A 24967-nucleotide genomic window follows, 5' to 3' on the forward strand; every position below is an offset into this window, starting at 1 on the left:
TACTTTGACATAAAGCAATATCTAGTCATTTACAAAATACTAATATAAAATAAAATTGTATTTATACAGTGTCTTAAAAACTATCTTGCTTGATTTATTTAAAGCAAATTATAAACAAGTGTAATTATTTTGAAATAATTTTCAAGCGTCAAGAGGGTAGCCATCACCATTTTTTATGAGCATATTTAGCGCGACTTCTTTCATATATTATCTTTTTGTAAGTAGATCGTTGTGGATTGCAGTTATTAAGTAATGGTGTATTTTTTTTTAGTTTGACAGTTTGGTCATACTGAACTAAAAAACGAGCAGTATTTCCACTTTCTGTTCGTTTCCACAGCGAGATCTGGCAACACTGCCAGACTCAGCTAATCGAAAATGTACAGCGCTTACGATTTATCGACACACTTGTACTTATAATGTCTGACGTACAGTTCATGCTGACACCTCTAGCGTACTGGCTTTAACACCGCCTCAAAATAACGTAGAATAAGGGACAGTTTTTTAGCAGGAGCGAGGTTTCTGCAGCCTCGCAGGCAATGTTGGGAAGCCAGGGGATTCAACCTGTCACGTTAGTCTTTAATAACTCCAAGAACTGTTTTCTTCACCTGTCATCAAACTTCGCTACTCATCTCTGTCTGCATGAGGTTTGTGTTCTGCTAGCAGCATTATAATACATACAAAACATATGCTAGCATTGTCCTGTATGATTGAACTCTGTTATAAGCAAGTGCTAGAAGTTTTTCTTGTCTAACACTATTGTGAATTCAGAACCAGATTTTGGAGCTGTCATGGGGTGTTTCTGCACCGGTGTTCCTCAGCTGGATCAGGTCCAGGTCTTCAGGTCCAGAGGACAGGGTTGAGATCAGCCGACAGCTGGGAGAGAAGCTTGGGCTCAGAGATGGAGAACAGGTTGGTCACTGGCTAAAAGAATGGTCCACCAAAAAGATTATTCTGTCAGAAATGTACACATCTGCATGCATTTCTTTTACCAAACTTAAAAAGAAAAGATTTTTAGGAATGCTGCTAACCAAAAAAAAAAATAAAAATTAGAGCAAGAAGTAAAATGGCAAGTTGTAAAAGTTTGGAACAACACGAATGTGAGTTAAAGAGTTCATTCATTCATTTTCTTTTCAGGTTAGTTCCTTTATTAATCTGAGGTCACCAAAGCGGAATGAACCGCCAACTTATCCAGCATATGTTTTACGCAGCGGATAGTTAAAGAGTTATACAGTATAATCATAATATTCATTTTATTATGTGTTACATATGGTGACAATGTGATTTGTGTGGGTGTCAGTGTTCTCAGCCAGGTGTGTAAATTAAAATATAAATTAAAACTATTTATAATCAGACTAAACAGGCATTAAAATGAACACAAGAATTACAAAATTAAGAAATTAAGAATTAAATTTCTTAATTAAGTTTAACATTTGTATATTAAAAAATGACTATACCTGTATGAGGAAGTCTAGTCATACTCTAGACCTTGATAATTCTCATAAATTATTAAACTGTTATTCCAAAATAAATTGTTAGTAACAAATATATTATGTTTAGATTGAAGATTGAAATATGTTATTGTGTTTAGATTAAATACCATTTTCCTTATTTATTAAATCACAAACAACTGGAAAATAAATTTGAATAATTAAAGTCATATAACACCAGAATTTTCACAGATGGATATACTCTTTTGTATAATGCCAAAGATTAACCCTATAAAAGTCATAACTGTAGCCCTTTAAAGATGTGTATCCTTAACTCTAATCCATTAAATTTTAATCATGATATTTACAAATAAAGTCTCTGGACTCAAAACAAACTCAAAAAGTTTGAGAACCACTGATTGGGATACTTTTAATATGGTTTTGTTGTGTTTTAGGGGTATCTTCGGCCCTGTCTTCAGGTGCAGTCAGTGCAGCAGGTGTCTGTTGAGCCTCTGTCACCGGATGACTGGGAGATCCTGGTAAGTTCATATTGAGTTCACCATGATATATATAATATAATGATCTGATATCTAGAAACTATATTCAGTCTCTAGATGTTCTGAAAGTGATGTGTGCATTTTAATGCATATAACTTGGGCCCTGTTTCTACCTGGTATTAGTATGCTTTCAATTAAACTTTTTAAAGAGACGATTTTTAATACTTGCGTCTATTTTTTCCGGTACACTCTACATTACTGGTCCTATTCTAATTTGATCCCTTGTGAATTTGCTCGCTTGCAGATTTACAGTAGCCACTACATTCATGATCAAGAAATCATGGATATTTCAAATCCAATAAACTGACCCTAAACACTACTGGATTTATTTGGCACAATTCTTCAGTGAATTATTATTCTTGCAGAAAAGTCCACTGCCATCTCACATTCACATTTGGGTCATCTCTAGGATAAAACATAGCTTTTCGGTGACCGTCTAGTCTTGTTCTCATTGATTGTACTGTTTTAAAAGGCAACAGTGGGTTAAATTAGTATTAAACATGGGAAAACATATTTCTAAAAGTGCAGTTGACTTGAAATGTTCACCAAATGTCAGTAACAACTAAGGTAATTTATGCATACAGAAGCAAACAAAAATAATTACTTAAAAAAATAAATTATGTGTAATAAAATCCATTCTACAAGAGACATCTTCATGCTGTTATTACCAACAAAAGCATTTCATACAAAGTATTAAATACATTTCAGTAGTTCAGTACCTTCTCCGCGTGTCATTCAATTGTTATGACATATAACTCATTTTTCAGATTTGTTTCGGTTTGGTTTATTTGCATGTTTGGGTTGTTTGAGTTTTTACTAAATTCAGGGTCAATTTTATTCGCCCTCAGCTTCTTTAGAAATATATTTACCAGGATAAATCATTCATTCATTTTTAGTCCCTTTATTAATTAGGGGATCCTGATCTAATAAGTTGATTAGATATTAATGGATTCTAATAAACTAATAAGTTTTACACAGCAGATGCCCTTCCAGCTGCAACCCAACACTGGGAAACACTCATTCACTCTTACATTCACACACATACAATATGAATAATTTAGCTTGTTCAATTCATCTATAGTGGTGGCGCAGTGAGTAGCACGTTCGCCTGACTGCAAGAAGGTCGCTGGTTCGAGCCTCGACTGGGTCAGTTTTCATTTCTGTGTGGAGTTTGCATGTTCTCCCCGTGTTTGTGTGGGTTTCCTCCGGGTGCTCCGGTTTCCCCAACAGTCCAAAGACATGTGGTACAGGTGAATTGGGTATGCTAAAAAAAAATCACCATAGTGTATGTGTGTGTGTATGAGTGTGTATGAATGTTTCCCAGTGATGCTGAAAGGGCAGCTGGAAGGGCATCCACTGCGTAAAACATATGTTGGATAAGTTGGTGGTTCGTACGGCTGTGGCGATCTCAAATTAATAAAGCGACTAAGCCGAAAAGAAAATGAAGAATGAATGAAGGAATTCACCTATAGTGCATGTTTTTGGACTTGTGGGGGAAACCAGAGAACCCGGTGGAAACAAACGAACACGGGGAGTACATTCAAACTTCACACAGAAATGCCAACTGACCCAGCCGAGGCTCGAACTAGTGACCTTCTTGCTGTGAGGTGATCATGCTACTCAATGCGCTACTGTGCTGCCCAGCATAAATCATGATGTGTTCAATACTTATTTTTCCTCTGTATATCAGATGACAGAGCTAAAATGGAGCATACATTTCTTTTTAGTCTAAAACTGACTGTAATTTATTCCAGGAGCTGCACAGCTTGGCTCTGGAGCAGCGAATCCTGGATCAGATCCGGGTGGTCTTCAGTGATGGTGTTTTTCCTGTTTGGGTGGACCAGCACACTGTCATCTATATCAGAATCGGTCAGCCAGCCAGCCCTTTTTAAACTGTCTTATATGTGGTTTTTGGATATGAATCTGTCCTTTACATTAACAATTCTTTGTTTTTTGTTTGTTTTAGCATCACTAACTCCATCTGTACCATACGGCCGACTGGAGCAGTTCACTGAGCTCATCGTCTCCCCCAAACTACACCCAGGGAGTGAACTACTCCATAAACCTCAATCAGAAGAGCCAAGACAACATCAAAACGTTAATATCACATCGTCTTCCATCTCAAATGCCTCTCAGGATTCACAAAATGATCATCCGGAGAGTTTGAATGAAGGCCATTGGGGAGGTATAGCTGATCTGAAAGGCCTGGTTAGATATCTGTTTACAAGAGGACGCGAGCCTGCAAAGGAGAAAATTGCTGTTCCCACAATTCCTGCCATCCTGAAAGACTGTATCCTCCGAACTTGCGGAAGCCCTCCTAGGTCTGTCAGCCATCATGGCTCGTGTCATGGAGATGTCCATATACTACCATGGAACCTTCAAGAGCAAGAGAACTGGAATCCAGGACAGTCTGCACTAACATATGGCAGACTTTCAAAGATTCTTTCTCCTAAAGAGCTCAGAGAGAAAGTCAAGCAGGCCATGGAGAAGAAGAAAATTAGAGATGCATCCCATAAAGAGAAGGACACGGAGGAGCATATGGAGAATTCTGCTGTGGTCAGGATGCTTTGTCACAATATAAACAGGCTACAGGAGGATCAAAAACTCAATAAATGCGAAGAAATTTACTCTGGAAAGATTTGGGTGAGTTATTCTATTATTATGATTATTATGGAGGAAGTTGTTTATATTAATGACTTCTCAGGAAGGGAACTTTGGCTGGTGAGAAACAGCTTGACCATTTAGAAAACTAGCAACTGAAATAGTTCTTGCATAGCAATATGATTAAAAAATACCCTCCTTCGTAATCGTCTAGCAGTGCTCTGGTGGAACTTTTAAATATTTGAAATTTTAAAACATTAAATAGAAAAACATCTGAACATGATTTATAGATTCAATATGTTTTTATCTAATGTTCACATTTTATTTATTTATTTATTCATTTTCCTTCGGCTTAGTCAGTACCGTGCAGAGGCTTTCCAAGGGACGTGCAGAACTGAAGAGTGGGGCAGAACATGGCAAGAACTAAGTAGCTGGGGGGTGTCTGGTATAGTACGCAATCGCAAACTTTTAATCAGGGGTCACCACAGTGAAATGAACCGCCAACTTGTCCAGCATATGTTCAACACAGCGAATGCCTTTCCAGCTGCAACCCAGCACTGGGAAACATCCATACACACTCATTCACACACATACCCTATGATCAATTTAGTTTATTTAATTCACCTGTACAGTTATTTTAGCTTTAGTTTTTCTTCTTTAAAACAAAAGCTCCAATGAAGAAAAGCAATCAGACAAACACGCAGATCAGTGTAATATCACGGTCATAAATTATGAAACTTATTTTTGCGATTTGCCAAAAAAAAAAGAAGACATACACCTGAGGACAAATAATAGGTTAAAAAGTCCTAAGATTGACGGTTACACACAAGAATAATTATATATCATGTTTAAAACAACAGAGATGCAAGAGATGAGATGGTCTGGCTGAAATAAAGCTTCTCTCGGTTGGATCTGTTAGCTAAGCTACCGCTGACTGCCTAGAGCTTATAGTGCGTCTTTAAAAATGTCAGACTTTCTTTATAAATATGCTGCCGATTTGACTTTAAAATAACTACATTCTCTTTTTAAAAGAATATAAATAAAACTTGATTTTGAGGCATAATAATGAGTATTTTACTAATTTTGCTGATTTTACATTTGCCATTGATCGTCCTCATCTGAGCACATGCAGCACATGTGTGTTGCTGTAGTGTCTACAGATGTTTGGGAGAAGTGCATTTATTTGGAACTGTGATCAAACTGACTGGAGCTACCTGTGTGTTTCAACGAAAATAATGCACACCCTCCAGCCAATCAGAATCAAGCATTTCAAAAGACCATGGAGTAATATTCATAATACCCCTCTCTTAAATAAATGGAGCCAATACAAATAAATAGAAAGAGATGTAATGTACTTGGATAGCCAGTATGATGCCGATATATTGAAATATTGTACATACTAGTATAATTTTTGTTGTTGTTATAGATCCCAAAGATGCTGCAGAGGCGTTTGAAAATAGACCTTCACTCAGCTGTGAGGATTCAGCCTTTGAAATCAATGCCAAGACTAGCTGAAACAGTCATGGTTCAACCATTGCAACCATTGGTAAGTTTTTCTTTCAAACATAAATTAATTATTTAAAAATAAATACTGTATTAAATACTGTTGTTTTTTCTTACTGTCTGCAGGCCGAGAGTGAAAAAGAAGAAGATATTCAAATGGCATTCCTCAATTGGTTGCATGCGCAGAGCCATCAGCCTTTGACCTGCCTGACAGGACGATCTAACATCATTCTCTTACCCTGTGCTGAAGGTGGAAGGAAGAACAATCAGTGATTCTTTCAAAGATATTACAACTCTTTTAATGCCACTACAGTTATTACAGACTAACCGGGAATTCTCTGTTCACAGGAAAGGAAGAGTTTGCCTTGACTGTGCTAAAACCAGAGCAACAGCAAGAGGATGAATTGTTCTTTCTGTCAAACAGTTTACTAAGAAAAACAGACATACAGGTATCAGATCATATACTGTGTATATTAACTTGTAAAATAATATTGTCAATTGTTGTTTTAATGATGTTCAAGCTGATATTGAGTATACACTCACTTTGTCACGCAAAAATATGACTTGAAGGCCTAATAGCATTCATTTTGATACAAAGCTTATTATAATGCTTAAGTTATGAATAGGGGTATAACGTGATTCGTACAGATCACAAATCACATGTTCGGAAGACATGTGACCTGCGGATTAATACTTTTTTTTTTTTTTACTCGTAGATTAATCCTAATTTTGTAACAACCTCTGAGAGATTGCCTCTCACATCATTCAAATCACATGTATGAAAGCATTTAGGCTTTCCTTTAAATATAATGTTGACGGAAAAATTTGTGGTAGGTTATTTTTGGGTTTCATTAAAGGTGTTTTCTGTCACTACATGTTTAGCATCAATGCATCACTGCATTCAGTGTAAACTGCACGATTAATCATTAAAAGTTTAAGATCATAACAACCATGCAACAAATTATAAATGATGGTAATTTGCATATATTTATTAATCCTTCCAATCGCTGCTCTCAAATCTGTGTTTGGAATACACAAAAATTAAGAAAGAGATTCAGTTAGTAGTTTTTTGATTTATTTACAAAGTTGCAAATAGTCAAATAACACAGAAGTACTGGGATAACAATTTAGAGTTTAGATAAAACAACTGATGTTTAAAGGAAAGATTTAAATGACCGTCATGTGCTCAAAAATTAACCCCTTCAGACCCTGCGTCCATTACAATGGACATCAAATGACATCCCATTTTTCTGAAATTTGGAACATAATTCAGGTCTGAAGGGGTTAAAGTTGTAGGTATCAATTACATTATTTACCTAAAAGGTGGCGACAACCTGCCATCAAAAATATGCCACTGAATAATTCTTCAAAAATGATCCATTTAGCAATGAAACATGAAGTTTTGAGTGAATAACTGAATAATTTATTGAAAATGATACTAAAAATAAATATGGGTTGTACAAATGATAATATTAGATTTCTACATTTAGCGTTATCAGCAACAGTAGTACTGAATATTTTACTGATTATTTTTATTCAGCTGATTATTTCTTCATTTTATTTTTAATAAAATTACAACTTCTATGTTCTGTTTGTTAAACCAAAAGTGTCTTGCAGTGCTGTTTTTGTAAAAAATGGAAAGCAAACTACATTTGTCTCCTCCCTTTTTTGGCTGATCTGAAAAAATTGTCTGATCCGTGACAAAAAAAACATAATGTGACTAATTATAAAAACAGGTGTTTTTATATTTATGATACCACAGTACCACTGAAGTAATAAGAGATACATTTTCCCCAAAATCGGCATGTGCACATTTTAGACACAATATCTCTTTCTTTTTTTGGTCAGTAAAAATAGAAACAAAGCCAGAGCAGAATATGTGTGTCTGGATTTAGTCTTGAAACAAATCAACTGAGTCAAATGATGCATTGATCTATTCAAAAAGACTGTTAATTAATTTCTAAATGAATTAGATGCTTCTTATGACTCATTTGACTAAATGATTCAATGAATCATTATTAGAAGAGAAACTTGTTGCCACCTACTGGCAGTTTTAGTGGGTTTTTTTAATCCATGATAATGACAGGAAAAATGTTGATTAGTTATTATTGTGGAAAAATACCTAGAAATATTGAGATCTTTATTGTGAATATTGCCCATCTATAAATGGCATTGTATTTTAAAGATTCATTTTTTTTTTCTCTTGGCTGCTCAACGAACAATCTTTGTTTAGATTGCCAGAGAACCACATAATTCTGACCACAGAGGTTCTGATAATGATACTGAAGATCAGTGTCTTGGCTTTCCCTCTCTCAGCTCTCTTGGGTATGCTCATTTTCTTCTTAAAATCAGGAAGTATCAATGTATCATTATGTAATATATTTAGCTGCACACATGATTGATTTAGCGAGGAGTCTGTGTGGTTGTTGTCTGTGTTTGCTCAGTGGGGTAGAGGACATCAGCAGGTCTGCTTTCCAGCACATCTCTCATGCTCTGTTGGGAGGTTCACTGTCACGTGAGCTCATCTCCACAGGACGGGGACTAAGGGGTGGAGCTCTGCTCATCACAGGTGCAAAGGTAACCTTCAGACACATATGCAGCGCTCTTATCAGATATGGAATACTTTATTTTAGCTTGAGGCAAATGCAGTAATTAATTGCAGGTGTTCTTGATTTCTCAACTTAGAACATTATTTAAGATTAGACTTTAGAGATCTGTCAATGCACATGTTTTAGGTAAATAGACTCTTGAATTGATGTGATGCATTGAAAAATGAATGTTTTCCAGTAATTCCCAACCAATAAAAAGTTATCAAAAAAGACGACACTGTCAGGCGTCAAAACAACGTTGAAATTAGGTCATCAGATGTCTTTAAAAAGATGTTTAGTTGTAAAGTGAAAGTTAAAAGACATATTTTTAGGTTGCATAAACGTTATGTGGAAATTATTCAAATGACCAGGAGTGAACATTATGTGGACATCATTCGAGTGTCTGGGAGCAGACGTTATGCAGATTTTATTTGAGTGACCAAGACCGATTGTTACGCAGACCGTGCCGACTGTGAGCAAGCATTATGTGGACTTTATTGTGTAGTGACCAGGAACAAACTTTTTTCAAGTGACTGGGAATAAATGTTATGGAGACATTATTCAAATGACCTGGAGCAAATTTTATGTGGATGTCTTTCGATTGACCTGGAGTAAACGTTATGTGAACATAAATAGAGGGACCGGCAGCGAACATTATTCAAATGACTAGGAATGAATGTTACACAGTCTTTATTTGAGTGACTGGGAGTGAATGTTTTGCGGACGTCTTTTAAATGACCATGAGTGAATGTTATGTGGATATAATTTGAGTAACTGGGAGTGAACATTTTGTGGGCATTATTTGAGTGGGCAGGAATGAACATTATGTAATTTGAGTTGCCGGGAGCTAATGTTATGTGGACATCATTCAAGTCTCCAGGAGTGAACACTATGTGGGCATCCTCTTAGTGACCAAAAATTAACGAGTAATCGGTCTCAAACGTTATGGGGTGTCCTACGAGTGACCAAAAATGGATGTCCTCCGAGTGACTGGCCTCAAACATTATGGGGGCGTCCTCTGGGTGACCAAAAACTAATGTCCTCAGAGTGATCGGCCTCAAACGTTATGGGGCGTCCTCCGAGTGACCAAAGATTAGCGTCCTCCGAGTGATCGGCCTCAAACATTATGGGGTGTCCTCCAAGTGACCAAAAATGAATGTCCTCTGAGTGACTAGCCTCAAACATTATTTCACTCTAGATCATTACCATAGACAATGCTAAGAGCTTGTTTGATACAAAGCTCAGTTTAAACAGCTCAAACGGTACAATAGTGCTGCTGATGCCACTTGGCTATTTAAGGGCGATGGAAGAGATATAGTGTAAGTGGTAAATCTTTGGCTTTTCTGTGCAGGGCAGTGGAAAGTCTTCTCTGTCCAGAGCATTGTGTAGAAAGGCTAGTGAAGACCTGGATGCCCACATTCAACTTTTGGACTGCAAGACACTGAAAGGTTGCCTGAAAATTTAACATGCCTTTTATAGGTCATATTTCTCGTTTATAATTATTTTTTACTGCATGAATTGTTTAGGTAAGAGAACAGACACAATAAGGCAGAGACTGGAGGACGTTTTTGAGCAGGCAGTTTGGAGGCAGCCCTCAGTGGTCCTGCTGGATGACCTGGATCATGTGGCCGGTGCTGCGACTTCACCTGAACATGAGCACGGACCAGAAGCTGTACTGCGGCAGCACATCTCACAGAGTTAGACCTCATACAGACATGCTTGGCTCTACATGTTTTAATCTATGAGGAACAGGGTGGACATCTTCTCTCTGCATGTTCTCCTCAGGTCTGAAGGATTTGGTGGATGAGATAGTGCTTCGATCCAGTCTCATCGCTCTAATAGTCACAGCACAGACTGAACATGCTCTTCATCCGACTCTAACTGTGGTGCAGGGCTCACATTTCTTCCAGAGCTTCTGCAAGATCCCAACACCAGATCAGGTCAGTTCAGGGAAAGGAAAAAATATTAATCATTGTTTTTCTAATAAATATTATAATTTAAAATGTAATGTGAAAAAATTTACAGACTTGTTTTCAAGGCTTTTAAGGCTTAACATCTTTATGGTTTCTCTTTATAGGCTCAAAGAGTTGAGATTCTGAAGTCTTTGATAGTGAAAAAGAGCTTCCAGGTCTGTCAGACTACTCTTGATCTGGACAGTGTAGCTAAGGAAACAGAGGGATTCATGGCGCGAGACTTGAATCTGCTGCTGGAGAGGGCCATCCATGCCAACACACTACACAACTCTGAAGGCAAGCACTTCATCCGCAAAAGTCTTTCTGTGATGTAGCTTTTTTCTCTAATCTCACTTTTCGGGATCTACAGATTTGAGCTGTAAGGACTTCAGACAGGCTCTCCAGGGCTTCACTCCTCCGTCTCTGTGGGACGCTCAGCTGCAGGCGCCTAGCGGGGCTGGGATGGAGAGGATTGGGGGTCTTCATGAGGCACGTCAGCTCCTGATGGACATCATACTGCTGCCGGCTAAGGTATTATTTTACAAAGAGTCCATTTCTTCAAACTTAAAATTTAAAAAAATTGTTGTTTACGTGCAACAGGTGTGAGTGGAAGAATTTTTCTCAATTCTATATTAAAGTGATATGTGGAATAAAATTATCTTTATAGGAAAAATAAAAAAAGAATTGTAAGATGTTTATTGTGAAACAAACAAAACATTTAAGTTTTTTTTGGATAATTTCACTATTGTACATATCTTCATATTAATATTTTACATTTTTTCTAATTATTATGAATGGTTTCATACAATAATAAAACCAAAAAAAATCTTCCCAGTCACTCTAAATTGATTAATATTAAAATTAGTGATTAAATTGATTAGTCTTTGTAAATTAAGCTGTTCAAGTGGCAAATTAAGCTATTCAAAGAGTCTTTTAATGCTGCAATGTATATTCAACTGTACAGAAAATGCATGATGATGAACTTTCATTAAAGGAATTTGGTTAACTTACAACAAACAAAAGTTACATACAGTACTTTTGACTAAAATTGGTGTAAATAAAAAAAGTGAAAAGTGGCTACTTAAAAAGCTGCACAATCAGCATTGTAAAAAATAAATAAATACACACACATATGTGTGTGTGTGTGTGTGTGTGTGTGTGTGTCTGTGTGTCTGTGTGTCTGTGTGTCTGTGTGTGTCTGTGTGTGTCTGTGGTTGTGTCTTTGTGTGTGTCTGTGTGTGTGTATTTTTTTTTTTTTTTTTTAATGTTGATTGTGCAGCTTAACATAGATATCGTTCTAGTAAATTGAAGGTGCTTCAGTGCAGTTTTCACAGTTGAAGTTCAGTTTAGTTTGGTTCAGTGTAATGTAAATGTCACTGCTGAAAGTCTTTAACCAAGCAAGTCCGTGGCGACAGTGGAGAAGAAACAAACTTTTGAAATCAATTGACCAAAGTGAAAGAAAAAAAATCTTGAGAAAATCCAGCTCAGCTGGGCAAGACCATTTCTCCTCTGGTCAAACGTCTTGTGCAGAGCTGCAGTTTCACTTTTAGTTTTGTTAGAGACTAGAAACGATCATTTAAAGCTAATTTATCTCTATAAAATAACTTACAGTGTGAGAAATAAGTATTGAACATGTCACTATTTTTCTCAGAGAACATATTTCCTAAGGTGCTGTAAGGATGGCTAAATCTCTCCATAACAACCAAAGAAATGCATGTATGAAAAGAAAACAAATCTAATTAGTTTACAAAATAAGTTATGCGTAATGAAATGAAATGACAGGAAAAAAGTATTGAACACTTGAAGAAAGGGAGGTGTAGAAAAGCAGTGAAAGCCCAGACAGCAGCTGAAATTTCTCAGTAGTTCTTCAGCAACCCTCTGCCCTTCGTCAGTGTAAATTAATATTAGCTGCTTCAGTCCAACATCTACATTATCAGGATGATGAAGATGAAACCAGTGTGAACATTTCAGCAAGACAATGATCCAACACACAGCCAAGGAAACTTAAATGCTTTCAGAGAAAGAAAGTCAAACCGTAGAATGGCCCAGCCAATCGCCTGACTTGATTCCAATAGAAAATACAAAATAAAGTTTAGATTTGATAGACAAAACCCACATAACTATCAAAATTTTTACACTGTTGAAGTTAATGTATGTGCAATGCATGTGACTTCATTCTCCATATGAGAAGCAACTTTAAGCTGCCATCAACAACAAAAAAAACTTTTATATAAAGCATTAAATGTGTTTCAGTAGTTCCATACTTTCTCCTTGTGTCATTCCATTGTTATTACACATAAAAAAAAATCTGATTTTTTTGTTGTGTTTTATTTTTATTTTTGTATTGTTTGAGTTTTTACCAAAATCTGGTTTAATTTTATATCAACAGCATTGAATAGAAATTTTCAATATTATTCCTGAAAAAAACTCATAAAACATAAAAGTTTACCATTTTTTTGACTGTTGAATTTCCATCTTATTTCCCTGCTGATGTATTTTTGTAGTAATGGTGTTTTGTGTGGTCATGTTGTGTCCAGTATCCGCTGCTCTTCTCCAGTCTGCCCCTGCGTCAGTGCTCTGGTGTGCTGCTGTATGGAGCTCCTGGGACAGGCAAGACTCTACTGGCTGGAGCTGTGGCCAAAGAGAGCGGCATGAACTTCATTAGCATCAAGGTGAGGGAATGTGTAATGTATGCATGTTGCTATCAAAATATTTAAATTTATTTAAATAAAACATAGATAAACCAATACATGGGTAAACATACACAATTACTAAAAAGATTTCAAGTCAAAATCCAAATTTAAACCCCTTGGAGACAAGGGGCTCTATTTTGACGGTCCATGCGCAGAGTGCAAAATTCAGGGCGCAAACGCTTTCAGGGCGTGTCAGGATGCGTTTTTGCTAATTTAAGGACGGGAAATCTGCCTTGCGCCGCGGCGCATGTTCTAAAAGGGTTGAGTTTATTTTCTTAATGAGTTATAGGTGTGTTTTGAGAATAAACCAATTAGAATCTCCCATTCCCTTTAAGAGCCAGCTGCGTCGCGCCAAGAGAGCATTCGCTATTTACAGGACGCAAAGTAAGTCTAAGTGGAAAAAATGAGCATTTCACAAGCAAACAGTTAACAGTTTTTTTAACAGAAAACTGTTAAACAGAGCATCTACTGCGTGAGAATGAGAGATAATGGATCACTTTCGCTCTTGGATTGGGAAACTTTTACGCACAGACATCAATTAGTCTATAAATAAATACTTTTGTTTAAGCGCAAATATTCGTTTCAAAACTATTTCTAAATTCAGTTCTAATTTCCAGCAAACGAATAAATGAATAATAATAGCAAAATGTGCTCTAAAACCTGAGTTATATCCTAAAACACATGCTGTTTCCCATATGGTCTAAAACATGACAGGTGGGCAAATCTAAGCTTGTTTTTAATAAAACAAATATAAATATGGATATAAAAAAATAATACTGCTAATAATAATAACATTATACAAAAGCAAATTGTTATGAATGAACTGAAAAAGCCTCCCGAGATGAAGAAGACATAAAAGCAGTGTTTTTTCATATTTATGTAGGCTAGAAAATAATATGTTTTGTAATATTTTAATCCTTTATATTTATATTCTATGTCTATTCTTATTATATCCTATATATATATCCTTAATATTTACATTTTTTCATATGTAAAGATATTTGCCTATTGCTCTCTTGTGCGTATTAAGTAGTGCGTAAGCGAGGCCGAGTTTAGACCGGGTTAGTTTTGGTCTAATGAAAAATCTATTATAGATTCTCAAAATAGCAACGCGCCAGCGGTCCGCCTCAGAACGCCTTCCTTTTTAGACCAGAACGCCTATGGGCGCAAGAATGAGCGCTAATGCATTTGCTATTTAAACAGCATAGCGCAACGCCTCAAAACGACTCTTGCGCCAAGCTAAAACTACCAAAAGACTACTGCGCCACGCCTTGCGCCACACTGTATGATAGGGCCCAAGGTATTTAATGTGTGAATATAAAAAAAGTTTTATATCTTTCTTTTCCCCTCCTAGGTATTTTAATCTGTTCATGATGTTTTTCTTTCTAAATATTAGTGGAAGGCACTGTATAATCTAATAAAAACACAATACATATTATTGTGTACATAATATATTATTTTCTCCAGGGTCCCGAACTCCTCAGCAAGTATATCGGAGCCAGTGAGCAGGCAGTGAGAGATGTGTTTCAGAGGTCTGTCAGAATGTACACAGACACTTCTTTTTGAGTTTGAATGAAGAGTCATCACTTTGTGTGGGTTTGTGTTGCTGCAGGGCTCAACAAGCAAAGCCTTGCATCCTGTTTTTTGACGAGTTTGACTCTCTGGCTCCTCGAAGGGGTCATGATAATACTGGGGTCACAGACCGTGTGGTTAATCAGCTGCTCACACAGCTGGATGGAGTGGAAGGACTCACAGGTACAGTACTTCAGGGTCAAATGCTGGATCCCGACATGTGTTTTACAGCAAGAGCTTCTTCCCTTTGAATCTAATACTTTTGCAAATGTATGCACATCAATCTCAACTGGGTGTTCAACCAAACAAAATGGATGCAAATATTTGTCAAAAGACACCAAAAGCTCAAAACCAAAATATCAAATGTATTCACTTTAAGTGTATAACGTTTCGAGTCTGATGAAGAGCAGGTACTCGACATGTTATATACTGTGATAACCGGTGTTAAGGAAAGTTACTTTTGAAAGTAATGCATTACAATATTGAGTTACTCCCCAAAAAAGTAGTTACTAATTGCATTACTTAGTTACTTTTTATGGTAAGTAATTCCTTAGGGTACTTTTAAGCTACTTTTAAGTTACTTTTTCATACCTTGAGGCTTGATCTCTTTCAGAACTTAGGTTTTTTCAACACAGGCTCATTCTGGAAACATAAACCTCTGGACGTTTCTGGAGACTGCGAATTATGTAGCCGGAGATACGTATGGCTGCATTTCATTTTTTAGGCAAACGCTACGGGTGGTATGATGCCGTTCCTTTTCCGCTTACCGTCTGACCTTCGAGTGGAGGGCTTTCCCGCTGCAACTAGTTTGTCCAGTTAGCACGTCGTGTACTTTGGCGGACTTGAGATACAGAGAGGAGCTGACGATGACGGGTTTGAGTTCGGGGAAGAGCGGTTCCTAAAATCATGTAATACAAAAACAGAATCAGCCAGTTCATACCAGGGTGAGAATGTGGTAAAATCCGAGAACGTGGTAAAAATCAGCTTTTCTTTTTTGTAAATTGTTGGTTGGGTTTAGGGAAGTAAGCGGGTGTCAGGTCAATCAGTAAAATTGGTTGGGTTTAGGGAAGGAGGAGGGTGGGTCAGTCGATTGGCCGGTTACACAGTCAATCATTCAGTCAGACAGACGGTCGTTCGACAGCAGCCTCTGGTGGGTTTACGAGAGAACATTGCGCGTGCGAACGCCACTCGCGAGAGACATTTGTGATACGAAAAATCGCATATAGCGGCCTCTCATGGATTCGCTAAAACAAAAACTGCTAAAATACGTACCTCCCTCCACGGGACTACGTTTTCAGAATGAGCCTGGGTTGGGTTTTTTTCTACACCTTCGTTTACCTTTAAAAACAATCTAATTTAAAAAAAGATTAGAATAATGTTACCTTCTGAGAACTTCCTGATGCTATACATGCCGTATATACAGATTAATAAAAGTTGAAAGCAATGAGTTTGCTACAGTAAACTGTTGGTTCAGTAAAATCACTGTCCATTGAGACTATAATCCCCTTTTCATCCATGTGTTCAAAATAGTGTTAATACTTCCATCACAGAAACATAAGGCTCTACCATCTTGGTTTCTACCTGTTTATGCGGGGAGCTCATTCTCTCATTGAGTGTGATTCAACAAGATTACACTATTTTTAATTCAGCAATTAATTTTTTAAAAAGTGAATTAATTAATCTAAAAAGGAACTCGCGTTACATTTAAAAAAAAAAGTTACTCAAATATTAATACTTAATTTTTTAAAGTTGTTCGTTACTTTACTCGTTACTTAAAAGTAATATTATTATGTAACTTGCGTTACATGTAATGCGAACCAGCAACTTTCTTGCTGTGAGGGGATCATGCTACCCACTTTGCAACCGTGACGCTCCTGTGTAAGCATTATTTAAATTAAATTTACCTAGTTATAAGAATACATTTCTAATATTTATTTCTTAATAATTTATGATATGCTGTAATAAATTTGAACATGCATAGTTTTTCTTATTATTTACCACATATACATAGACATTATATGAAACATTAGGAAAATTTACTTGAGTGTGGTATGGTGGCTCAGTGGTTAGCACTGTCGCCTCACAGAAAGAAGGTCACTGTTTCGAGTCGCTGCTGAGCCAGTTGGCATTTCTGTGGGTTTCCTCCAGGTGCTGCGGTTTTCCCCAAGTCCAAAGGCATGCGCTATAGGTTAATTGGATGAACAAAATTGGCCGTAGTGTGTGTGTGTGTGTGTATGGGTGTTTCTCATTACTGGGTTGCAGCTGGAATGGCATCTGCTGCGTAAAACATATAAAACATATGCTGGAATAGTTGGCGGTTCATGATAACTCAGAGGCTAATAGAGAAAATGAATGAATGAATGAAATTTACTTAAAAATCTTGGAAAAGTTATGGAATTTTAGTAGTATAAAAAGTGTATGAACCCTGAATATTTCAAAGACAGACTTGTATTTATGTGATCTGTGAAAGTCACTGTATATATGTTTGTTTGTTTTTTGCAGGGGTGTATGTACTGGCCGCCAGCAGTCGTCCTGACCTGATAGATCCTGCTCTTTTGAGACCCGGACGACTGGACAAGTCTCTCTACTGCCCTCCTCCTGATCGGGTCAGCATGCTAAATCCAGCTCACATCGGTTTAACCTCTTTACTCCTGAAAATCCATTTATATGCAGATGTATATGTGCTCTTTAGGCGGCTCGGCTGGAGATCCTGAGGGCTTTGACTCATTCTGTGCCACTGGCTGCAGATGTGGATTTGGATCAGATTGCTGGAGCAACAGAGCTGTTCACTGGAGCTGATCTGAAGGCCCTTCTCTATAACGCTCAATTAGAGGCCATACACAGCAGCCTGGGGCCCAACCTACTGCATGTGTGTTAAATACAAATTCAGACAAGCACACAACTCTGGCAGCAAGATTAGTTAGTGATCTGTATGGATTTTTCAGTGGCTGGGGCACATGAGTAAAGAACAGCGGTCAAAGGTCAACACTGTTGTTTAAAGGTTTAGAGCATAGGTCTCAATCTTGATTCCTGGAGTGCCGCAGATATGCACATTTTTGCTCCAACCCTATTTAAAAACAGCTGATTCAACTAATCAAGGTGTTTAAGACGACTAACGGTTATTACGCAGGGGTGACTTGGAGGTGGTTGGAGATAAACTATGCAGAGCTGTGGCCCTCCAGGCAGGGCCAGCCCATGGCATAGGCAGTATAGGCAAATGGTAAGGGCGCTGTACATCCAGGGGGCGCCAGAAATGAGCGGGGGTAAGTTGGTTTTGTTTTCAATATTCCTGACACACATTCAGTGATAGATGGCAATAACTCAAAAACCTCTTACCCTAAAAAGATCTAAAGTGTGTTTCCTACAAAAAGACAAAGCTGGTTATGTTTCACAGCTGTCTTTTTCTTTTTTTTTCGCTCGATATTACGAGCTCTGCTCCATTTAGCCTGGGATATGCGTTTAGCCGGGAGAGCTGAGCTCGCGCGGAGTGGAGCTCTCCGTAAGGGACCGTCGGAAAAGTGCATCTTTTTTTTTCGTTTTTTTTTTTTTTTTTTTTTTTTTGCTCTATCCTGCTTGTTTTATTTTAAACACAACTAATTTTCTCCTAAATGAGCACAACAGTTACTAAAGTAGTCAAATGCTTCATTCATTCATTCATTCATTATAGATCGGTGCATTCTTACATTAACACCTCTGAGACCATTGGTTTAGAGTCTACAAGATTTGTTGTAAAGTAGTAAAAGAATGAGTCTTACATTCAATTTTTTCAAATATATAATAAAAATGTGTAGTCTGAAAATAAAAGAAATGCATAACAGTGATGAAATCTAGTCAAAATCTAAAAAATTTAATAGATTTTAAAATGTAATTATTTCTGATGATAAAGCTTACATTTTATCATCATTACACCAGTGTTAAATGTCAGACGATCTTTTAGAAATCATTATCATTTGCAGATTTGATGCTGAAAAACATTTCTGTGAACACTTTAGGTTAAGCAACAATTCACTTTATTAACTACTGGCTTATTTGCTGCCTATTATTAAGATATTAACTGTATATTAGTTGTGGCAAATTATGATTTTATACCTAAACATAACTAGTACCATACTATCTATTAATACACAGCTTATTAGCAGTTTATTGAGCTTATAGTCTTAGTTTATGGTTTGTTAGTAGCATGAATTGTGACTTGAAATAAATAGTTACCACAATTTGTATTATTAGCAGTTTTGAAAACATTTGTACTGCCTTATATGTTTGTGGAAAGAGCTGTATATGATGACCATTCAAAATGTAATTATAATAATTATTTCTAAAAGATTATGTGACACTGATGAGAAATAACTAAAAATTCACCTTTGAATCTCAGGAATAAATTACTTTTTTAAAAACTATAACATAGAAAACAATTATTTTAAATTTAAATAATATTTCAAAATATTAATTAGATTTTAGATTGAATAAATGCAGCCTTACTGAGCAGAAGAGACTTCTTACAGTAGCTTACCGATGACAAACTTTAGAATGGTTTATGAATGATACATATTTTTTCATCCATCAATCACTGTCAAAACTGCCCTTCTTTTATTTCCATCCAATCATCCAATTTTATCCTTCTCTGTATCCCTTTTTATGGCCTAGTTGATAATTCATTCATTCATTCATTTTCTTTGCGGCTGAGTCCCTTTATTAATCTGGGGTCGCCACAGCGAAATGAACGCCAACTTATGTTTTATGGATATGTTTTATGCAGCAGATGCCCTTCCAGCTGCAACCCATCACTGGGAAACACCCATACACACTCATTCACACACATACACTACAGCCAATTGTAGCTTACCTGGTTCACCTATCGCTCATGTCTTTGGACTTGTGGGGGAAACCGGAGCACCCGGAGAAAACCCACACCAACAAGGGGAGAAAATGCCAATTCCACACAGAAATGCCAACTGACCCAGCCGAGGCTCAAACCAGTGACCTTCTTTCTGTGAGGCGATAGTGCTACCCACTGCGCCACTGTGATGCCCCCTAGTTGATAATTAATAAGTATTATAATTTGAATAACTGGCCTGGTTGATGTAAATTTATATGATAGAATATTGATCTAAAAACTACCCTAAAACAGTGGTTCCCCTGCCTGTGACCCCCTTTCCCCCCAGAAAAGATTGTAAGGCCCCCCCTTCACATTTAATTAAGTTAGCAGTAGTTATGACAAAAAAAAAAGATTGATTTTAAACAAACAGTATGTTTGTTACTATATCTAGATATGTTTATGCACAAATTATAGCCTAATGTAAAATATAAAAGCAAAACATCAGTAGGCCATTAGTATTAGGTATACCATGCAGTATTGGGGATGAGTCGTCTGCAAATGTCTTATTAATTTTTGATGGCTCTATGCATTCGTTAGCAAGAACTTTGGCACAAATAATGCACTGTGCTGGGTCAGGGAAACTTTGCTTCGAGAATGTGGAATAAAACCATAGTTCCAGTAACTATCTTGGTATTTCCTGCATACCGTGTTTTCAGTATTGCTAGAGCTGTGACCCAAAAAGTTTGGAGCTTCCTCACCTGGGTCCAGAATGCTTGGGTCATTAGTATCAGCTGCTTTAGGCGAATCAGTGAGACAAATTTGTTCATTTTTTGGTCAGCCAGGGCATTTTTTCAAGGCAACTTGATCGTTCTCCTAATTGTCCTCAGCTAAAACAATTTTAAAATATGACATGACATCCCTTACAGAGCTTGCGGAGGGCTCTCCTATTGAGAACCGCTGCCCTAGAATATTAAATACAAATAATCACATATAAAGCTGAATGATCTTGTGTTTGAATCTGACTCCCTCTGCTGTTGTCTAGGATCTGGGCTCCGGGTCAGACAGTGATGTCAGCCTCTCCTCCCTGATCTTCCTGAACCACAGCAGCGGGTCGGATGACTCCGCTGGAGAGGGAGACGCAGGACTGGAGCACTCCATGGTGCTTTTGGAGCCCAGTGAACTCCCACCTGAGGACCCACGACACAACATCTGGCGCCTTTACTTCGGAAGCTCTTTTGAGTCTGAACTGGACAACCAATCCCTGGTGAAAAGTCATTTATCAATGTTATAATGAATTATTGTTTAGAAACATGCATAAACATGTCTATTCATATGTCTTCTAAAAGGAACACTTCTTTTGAAAATAGACTCATTTTACAAGTATACTAGAGTTGGTTACCATTTTTTAATCCATTCAGTCGAACTCCAGTTCTGTTGGGTGCAGTTTTAGCTTAGCTTAGCATAGATAATTGAATCCGATTAGACCATAAGCATCTCACTCAAAAATAGCAAAAAATGTTTCCATTTAAAAGTTGCTACTTTCTAAAGCTGATATGGCTACAAACTACTGTATACTCTCATTCCAACGTTATAATCAAGAAACAGTGCCTTCAGCAGGGGGAATGAAAATTCCTAGCACCTGAAAATAGCAGTCATGCTATAGCCACAAAGATCCTTTATTATTACACCAGAATGAAAGTATACTTCCTAAACATACCGGCTTAGAAAATAGCAACTTTTCATTTTCTATCAGTCATTTTTGAGATGCTAAGGGCCTAATCTAAAAAAAGTGAACTGTTCCTTCAATACAGGGGTGTCCAAACTTGGTCCTGGAGGGCCGGTGTCCTCCTGAGTTTAGCTCCGACTTGCTTCAACACACCTGCCAGGAAGTTTCTAGTATATCTAGTAAGCTTGATTAGCTGGTTCAGGTGTGTTTGATTAGGGTTGGAGCTAAACTCTCCAGGACACAGGCCCTCCAGTACAGCTTTAATGCAATTGATTGGATTTCATTCCAGCTACTACAGTATGCTGATTCAGCACTTTTTGAGCTGCTATTGAGGCTGTCGCTTTCTGTTTGCTTTGCTCCCAGAATTCTCAGTGCCTGTCTGGACCCAATTCCACCGCCCCCGACCTGACAGGGGCATCGGTGAGGGATCCAAGCTCCTGTCATGCCCCTGTGTTCATGTCCTGTGTGCAGCAGGGCTTCCAGGAACTGAGTCATGAGCAGTCTGAACGCCTCCGAGCAGAAGTCAGCACCGTTAAAAATAGTTACCGCAAAACCACGGTCAGTTGCTGCACTGTCCTCACATCATACGTCCACATAATGATGTAAAATATCTAGTCTTTCTGTTTTTTAAAAATCACTATAACCGTTTATCATCCATCTATTTTCCCCATCCTAATTCTATATACAACTAGTTTTTTTCCCAATCTATCATTCTAAAAGCTTTTGCTTCCCTCTACTCATCAATCCTTCTTGTTTCCTCCATAATAATTCTACTCCGTCTGTCAATCCATCCAAGTTTACTATCACTATATCCATCCATTGCTGGATGCCGTAGTTATTCATCATCCTTCCATTCATCTATTCATGCCGTTTTCCCCATTCATTGCTTTATCTTTTTATTTCTTCATCTATCTCTGTCATTTTATCCATCTATATTTTCCATCCATCAATCTGTCCATACGTCCGTCCGTCTGTCCATCCATCCATCAAGCTCTTTAGTTTATCCATCTATCCAGTTCTCATTTATTTTTATATCTAGTTTTTCTATCTGTCCAACCATCTGATTATTTATCTCTCCATTCCAACACTTACAGCTATCTAACCATCCATCAATCTATATTTTCCATCTGTTCATCATCCATCTGTCCAAGTTACCCACCCAGTTTTTCTATCCATTGCTAAATCCTCTTTTTTTATTTTATTTATTTATTTTTTCATCATGTTCTACTGTCATATATCTTCCCATTCTTCAATCCATCCATTGCCCTGTCCGTTTAGTTTCCATCTTATCCATCCATTCTGCTAGTGCTTTGCTATAGCTCTCCTTTTTTCCATCCATCTATCAGTCTATTTTTTCCATGTCCATTCATCCACCCACCCATCTAGTTTTCCTGTCCATTTTTATATGCCTCTAATTGTTCATCCATTGATCTATCCATCCTGCTTGTCAATCCATCCTCCTGTTCATCCATCACTGTATCTCTTTAGTTTATCCATCCATCCATCCGGTTTTCTCATCCATTTTTATATCTAGTTTTTCTATCCGTCCAACCACCTAGTTATATATCGATCCATTCCAACCCTTAAATTCTCCATCTAACCCTCCATCAATCTATATTTTACATATATCCACGTTATCCACCCAGTTTTTCTATCCTTTGCTAAATCCTCTTATTTATTTATTTTTTCATTTTTCATCATGTTCTACTGTCATATATCTTCCCATCCTTCAATCCATTCATTGCCCTATCCATTTAGTTTCCATCCCATCCATCCATTTTGCTAGTGCTTTGCTATAGCTCTCATTTTTTCCATCCATCTATCAGTCTATTTTTTTTCCATCTGTCCATATTTCCATTCATCCACCTATTTAGATTTCCTATAAATTTTTTTATGCCTCTACTTGTTCATCCATTGTTCTATCCATCATGTTTGTCACTCCATCCTCCTGTTTATCCATCGCTGTATCTCTTTAATTTATCAATCCATCCATCCAACCATCTAGTTTTCTCATCCATTTTTATATCTAGTTTTTCCATCCATCCAACCATCTAGTTATTTATCTATTCATTCCAACACTTAAATTCTCCATCTAACCATCCATCAATCTATATTTTCCATCTATCCACGTTACCCACCCAGTTTTTTCCATTTATTTCTAAATCCTCTTATTTACTTTTTTGATTTTTCATGAAGTTCTACCATCATATATCTTCCCATTCTTCAATCCATCCATTGCCCTATTCGTTTAGTTTCCATCCCATCCATCCATTTTGCTAGTCCTTTTTTTTATAGCTCTCCTTTTTTTCCATCCATCAGTCTATTTTTTTCCATGGTTCCATTCATCCACCCACCCATCTAGTTTTCCTATCCATTTTTATATGCCTCTAGTTTTTCATCCATTTATCTATCCATCATATTTTTCAATCCATCATCCGGTTCATCCAGTGCTGTATCTCCTTAGTTTTCCTTCCATCCATCAATCCATTTTCCTATCCATTGCTGTATCTCTATTCAACCAACTACGGTCTCCATCTATTCAGCAATCCATCCATCTGTTCATCCACCCACCCTGGGGACTGTGTTGGAGAGTCTATAGTCACCATTGCTGCTCATTAGAAAAGATCTTCTGCTTATTTGTGTTGACAGGATGAATCCTCATCATCACTAGTCCAGACCAGCCCCAGTAAACCTGGCTCTCTCATATGCCAAACTCACCTGACCACAGCCTTGGCTAACACCAGAGCATCTGTCAGCAGAGAAGACTGGAAGAGATACACTGAACTGTGAGTATCCCCATATTACACCTTTCACAAACATATTCTTTAACGTATTTGAAATGTACTGTAACCACAATCAAACCACTGCACTGCTAAATCACACATTTGTGTTGTTGTTTTTGTCTCCGTCATGCAGATATGAATCGTTTGGTGCCCCAAAGGAAAGAAAGTCTCAGAGTAATGTTTTATTTAAAGCAGGTCAACGGGTGACCTTGGCTTAATGGGAACTGTGCAGAAATTAACACAGCTCAGGGCATTAGCAGGTATTTTTTCACAGAGATTCTCATGTGATAAAATTACGTTAAGTGCAACAATGTGTCCATGTTAAAAACGTCAGTTTAGTAGCACTGAACAAATAATTTAAAGATAATTTTGAAGTTCATCAAGTGGTGTGTTTGCTAAATTGCTAAGCTGCTGTAGATGATATAAATAAAACAAATGTATATACATTTAATAACTTTTTAATAAATGATAGGATTTCTGGTGCCTGCTTACTTTCTCCATTGTCTCTAATGCACTGCACATCCCTCAAAAAAACAAACTTGGAAATTTTCTAGTTAATGGCTTTTAGTGGCTACTGATTACTGTTGCTTTGTCTCTAGCACAGTGTTTCTCAAAATTTCTCTTCCATTCACAACATCGTGACAAGGTAATAGCTTAGCATTTTGCTTGGGTAATTGGAAACAGGTAGGGTCTGGAAACGTTCCCAATCACTCAAGCAAAATGCTAACTAGCTCGCTAGCTTTTCAGCT

At 37.3% G+C, this 24967-nt stretch overlaps 1 protein-coding gene across 1 annotated transcript; it reads left to right on the forward strand.

Annotated features, from left to right (window-relative positions):
• The first annotated feature begins 536 nt into the window (after nt 1–536).
• Nucleotides 537–24436, forward strand: pex1 (peroxisomal biogenesis factor 1). The gene is given in 24 exon segments (NM_001170835.1): nt 537–644; nt 769–909; nt 1883–1966; nt 3739–3853; nt 3951–4627; nt 6012–6131; nt 6215–6338; nt 6437–6537; nt 8322–8413; nt 8533–8665; nt 10028–10124; nt 10203–10373; nt 10462–10616; nt 10754–10925; nt 10999–11159; nt 13166–13300; nt 14789–14853; nt 14934–15076; nt 17396–17499; nt 17586–17762; nt 20752–20973; nt 21799–21993; nt 24085–24221; nt 24352–24436. Coding segments are annotated over 24 exon segments (3714 nt in total).
• Nucleotides 24437–24967: the final 531 nt, after the last annotated feature.

The sequence above is a fragment of the Danio rerio genome, chromosome 19, assembly GCF_049306965.1.
Source record: "Danio rerio strain Tuebingen ecotype United States chromosome 19, GRCz12tu, whole genome shotgun sequence".
In the NCBI taxonomy this organism is placed as follows: domain Eukaryota; kingdom Metazoa; phylum Chordata; class Actinopteri; order Cypriniformes; family Danionidae; genus Danio; species Danio rerio.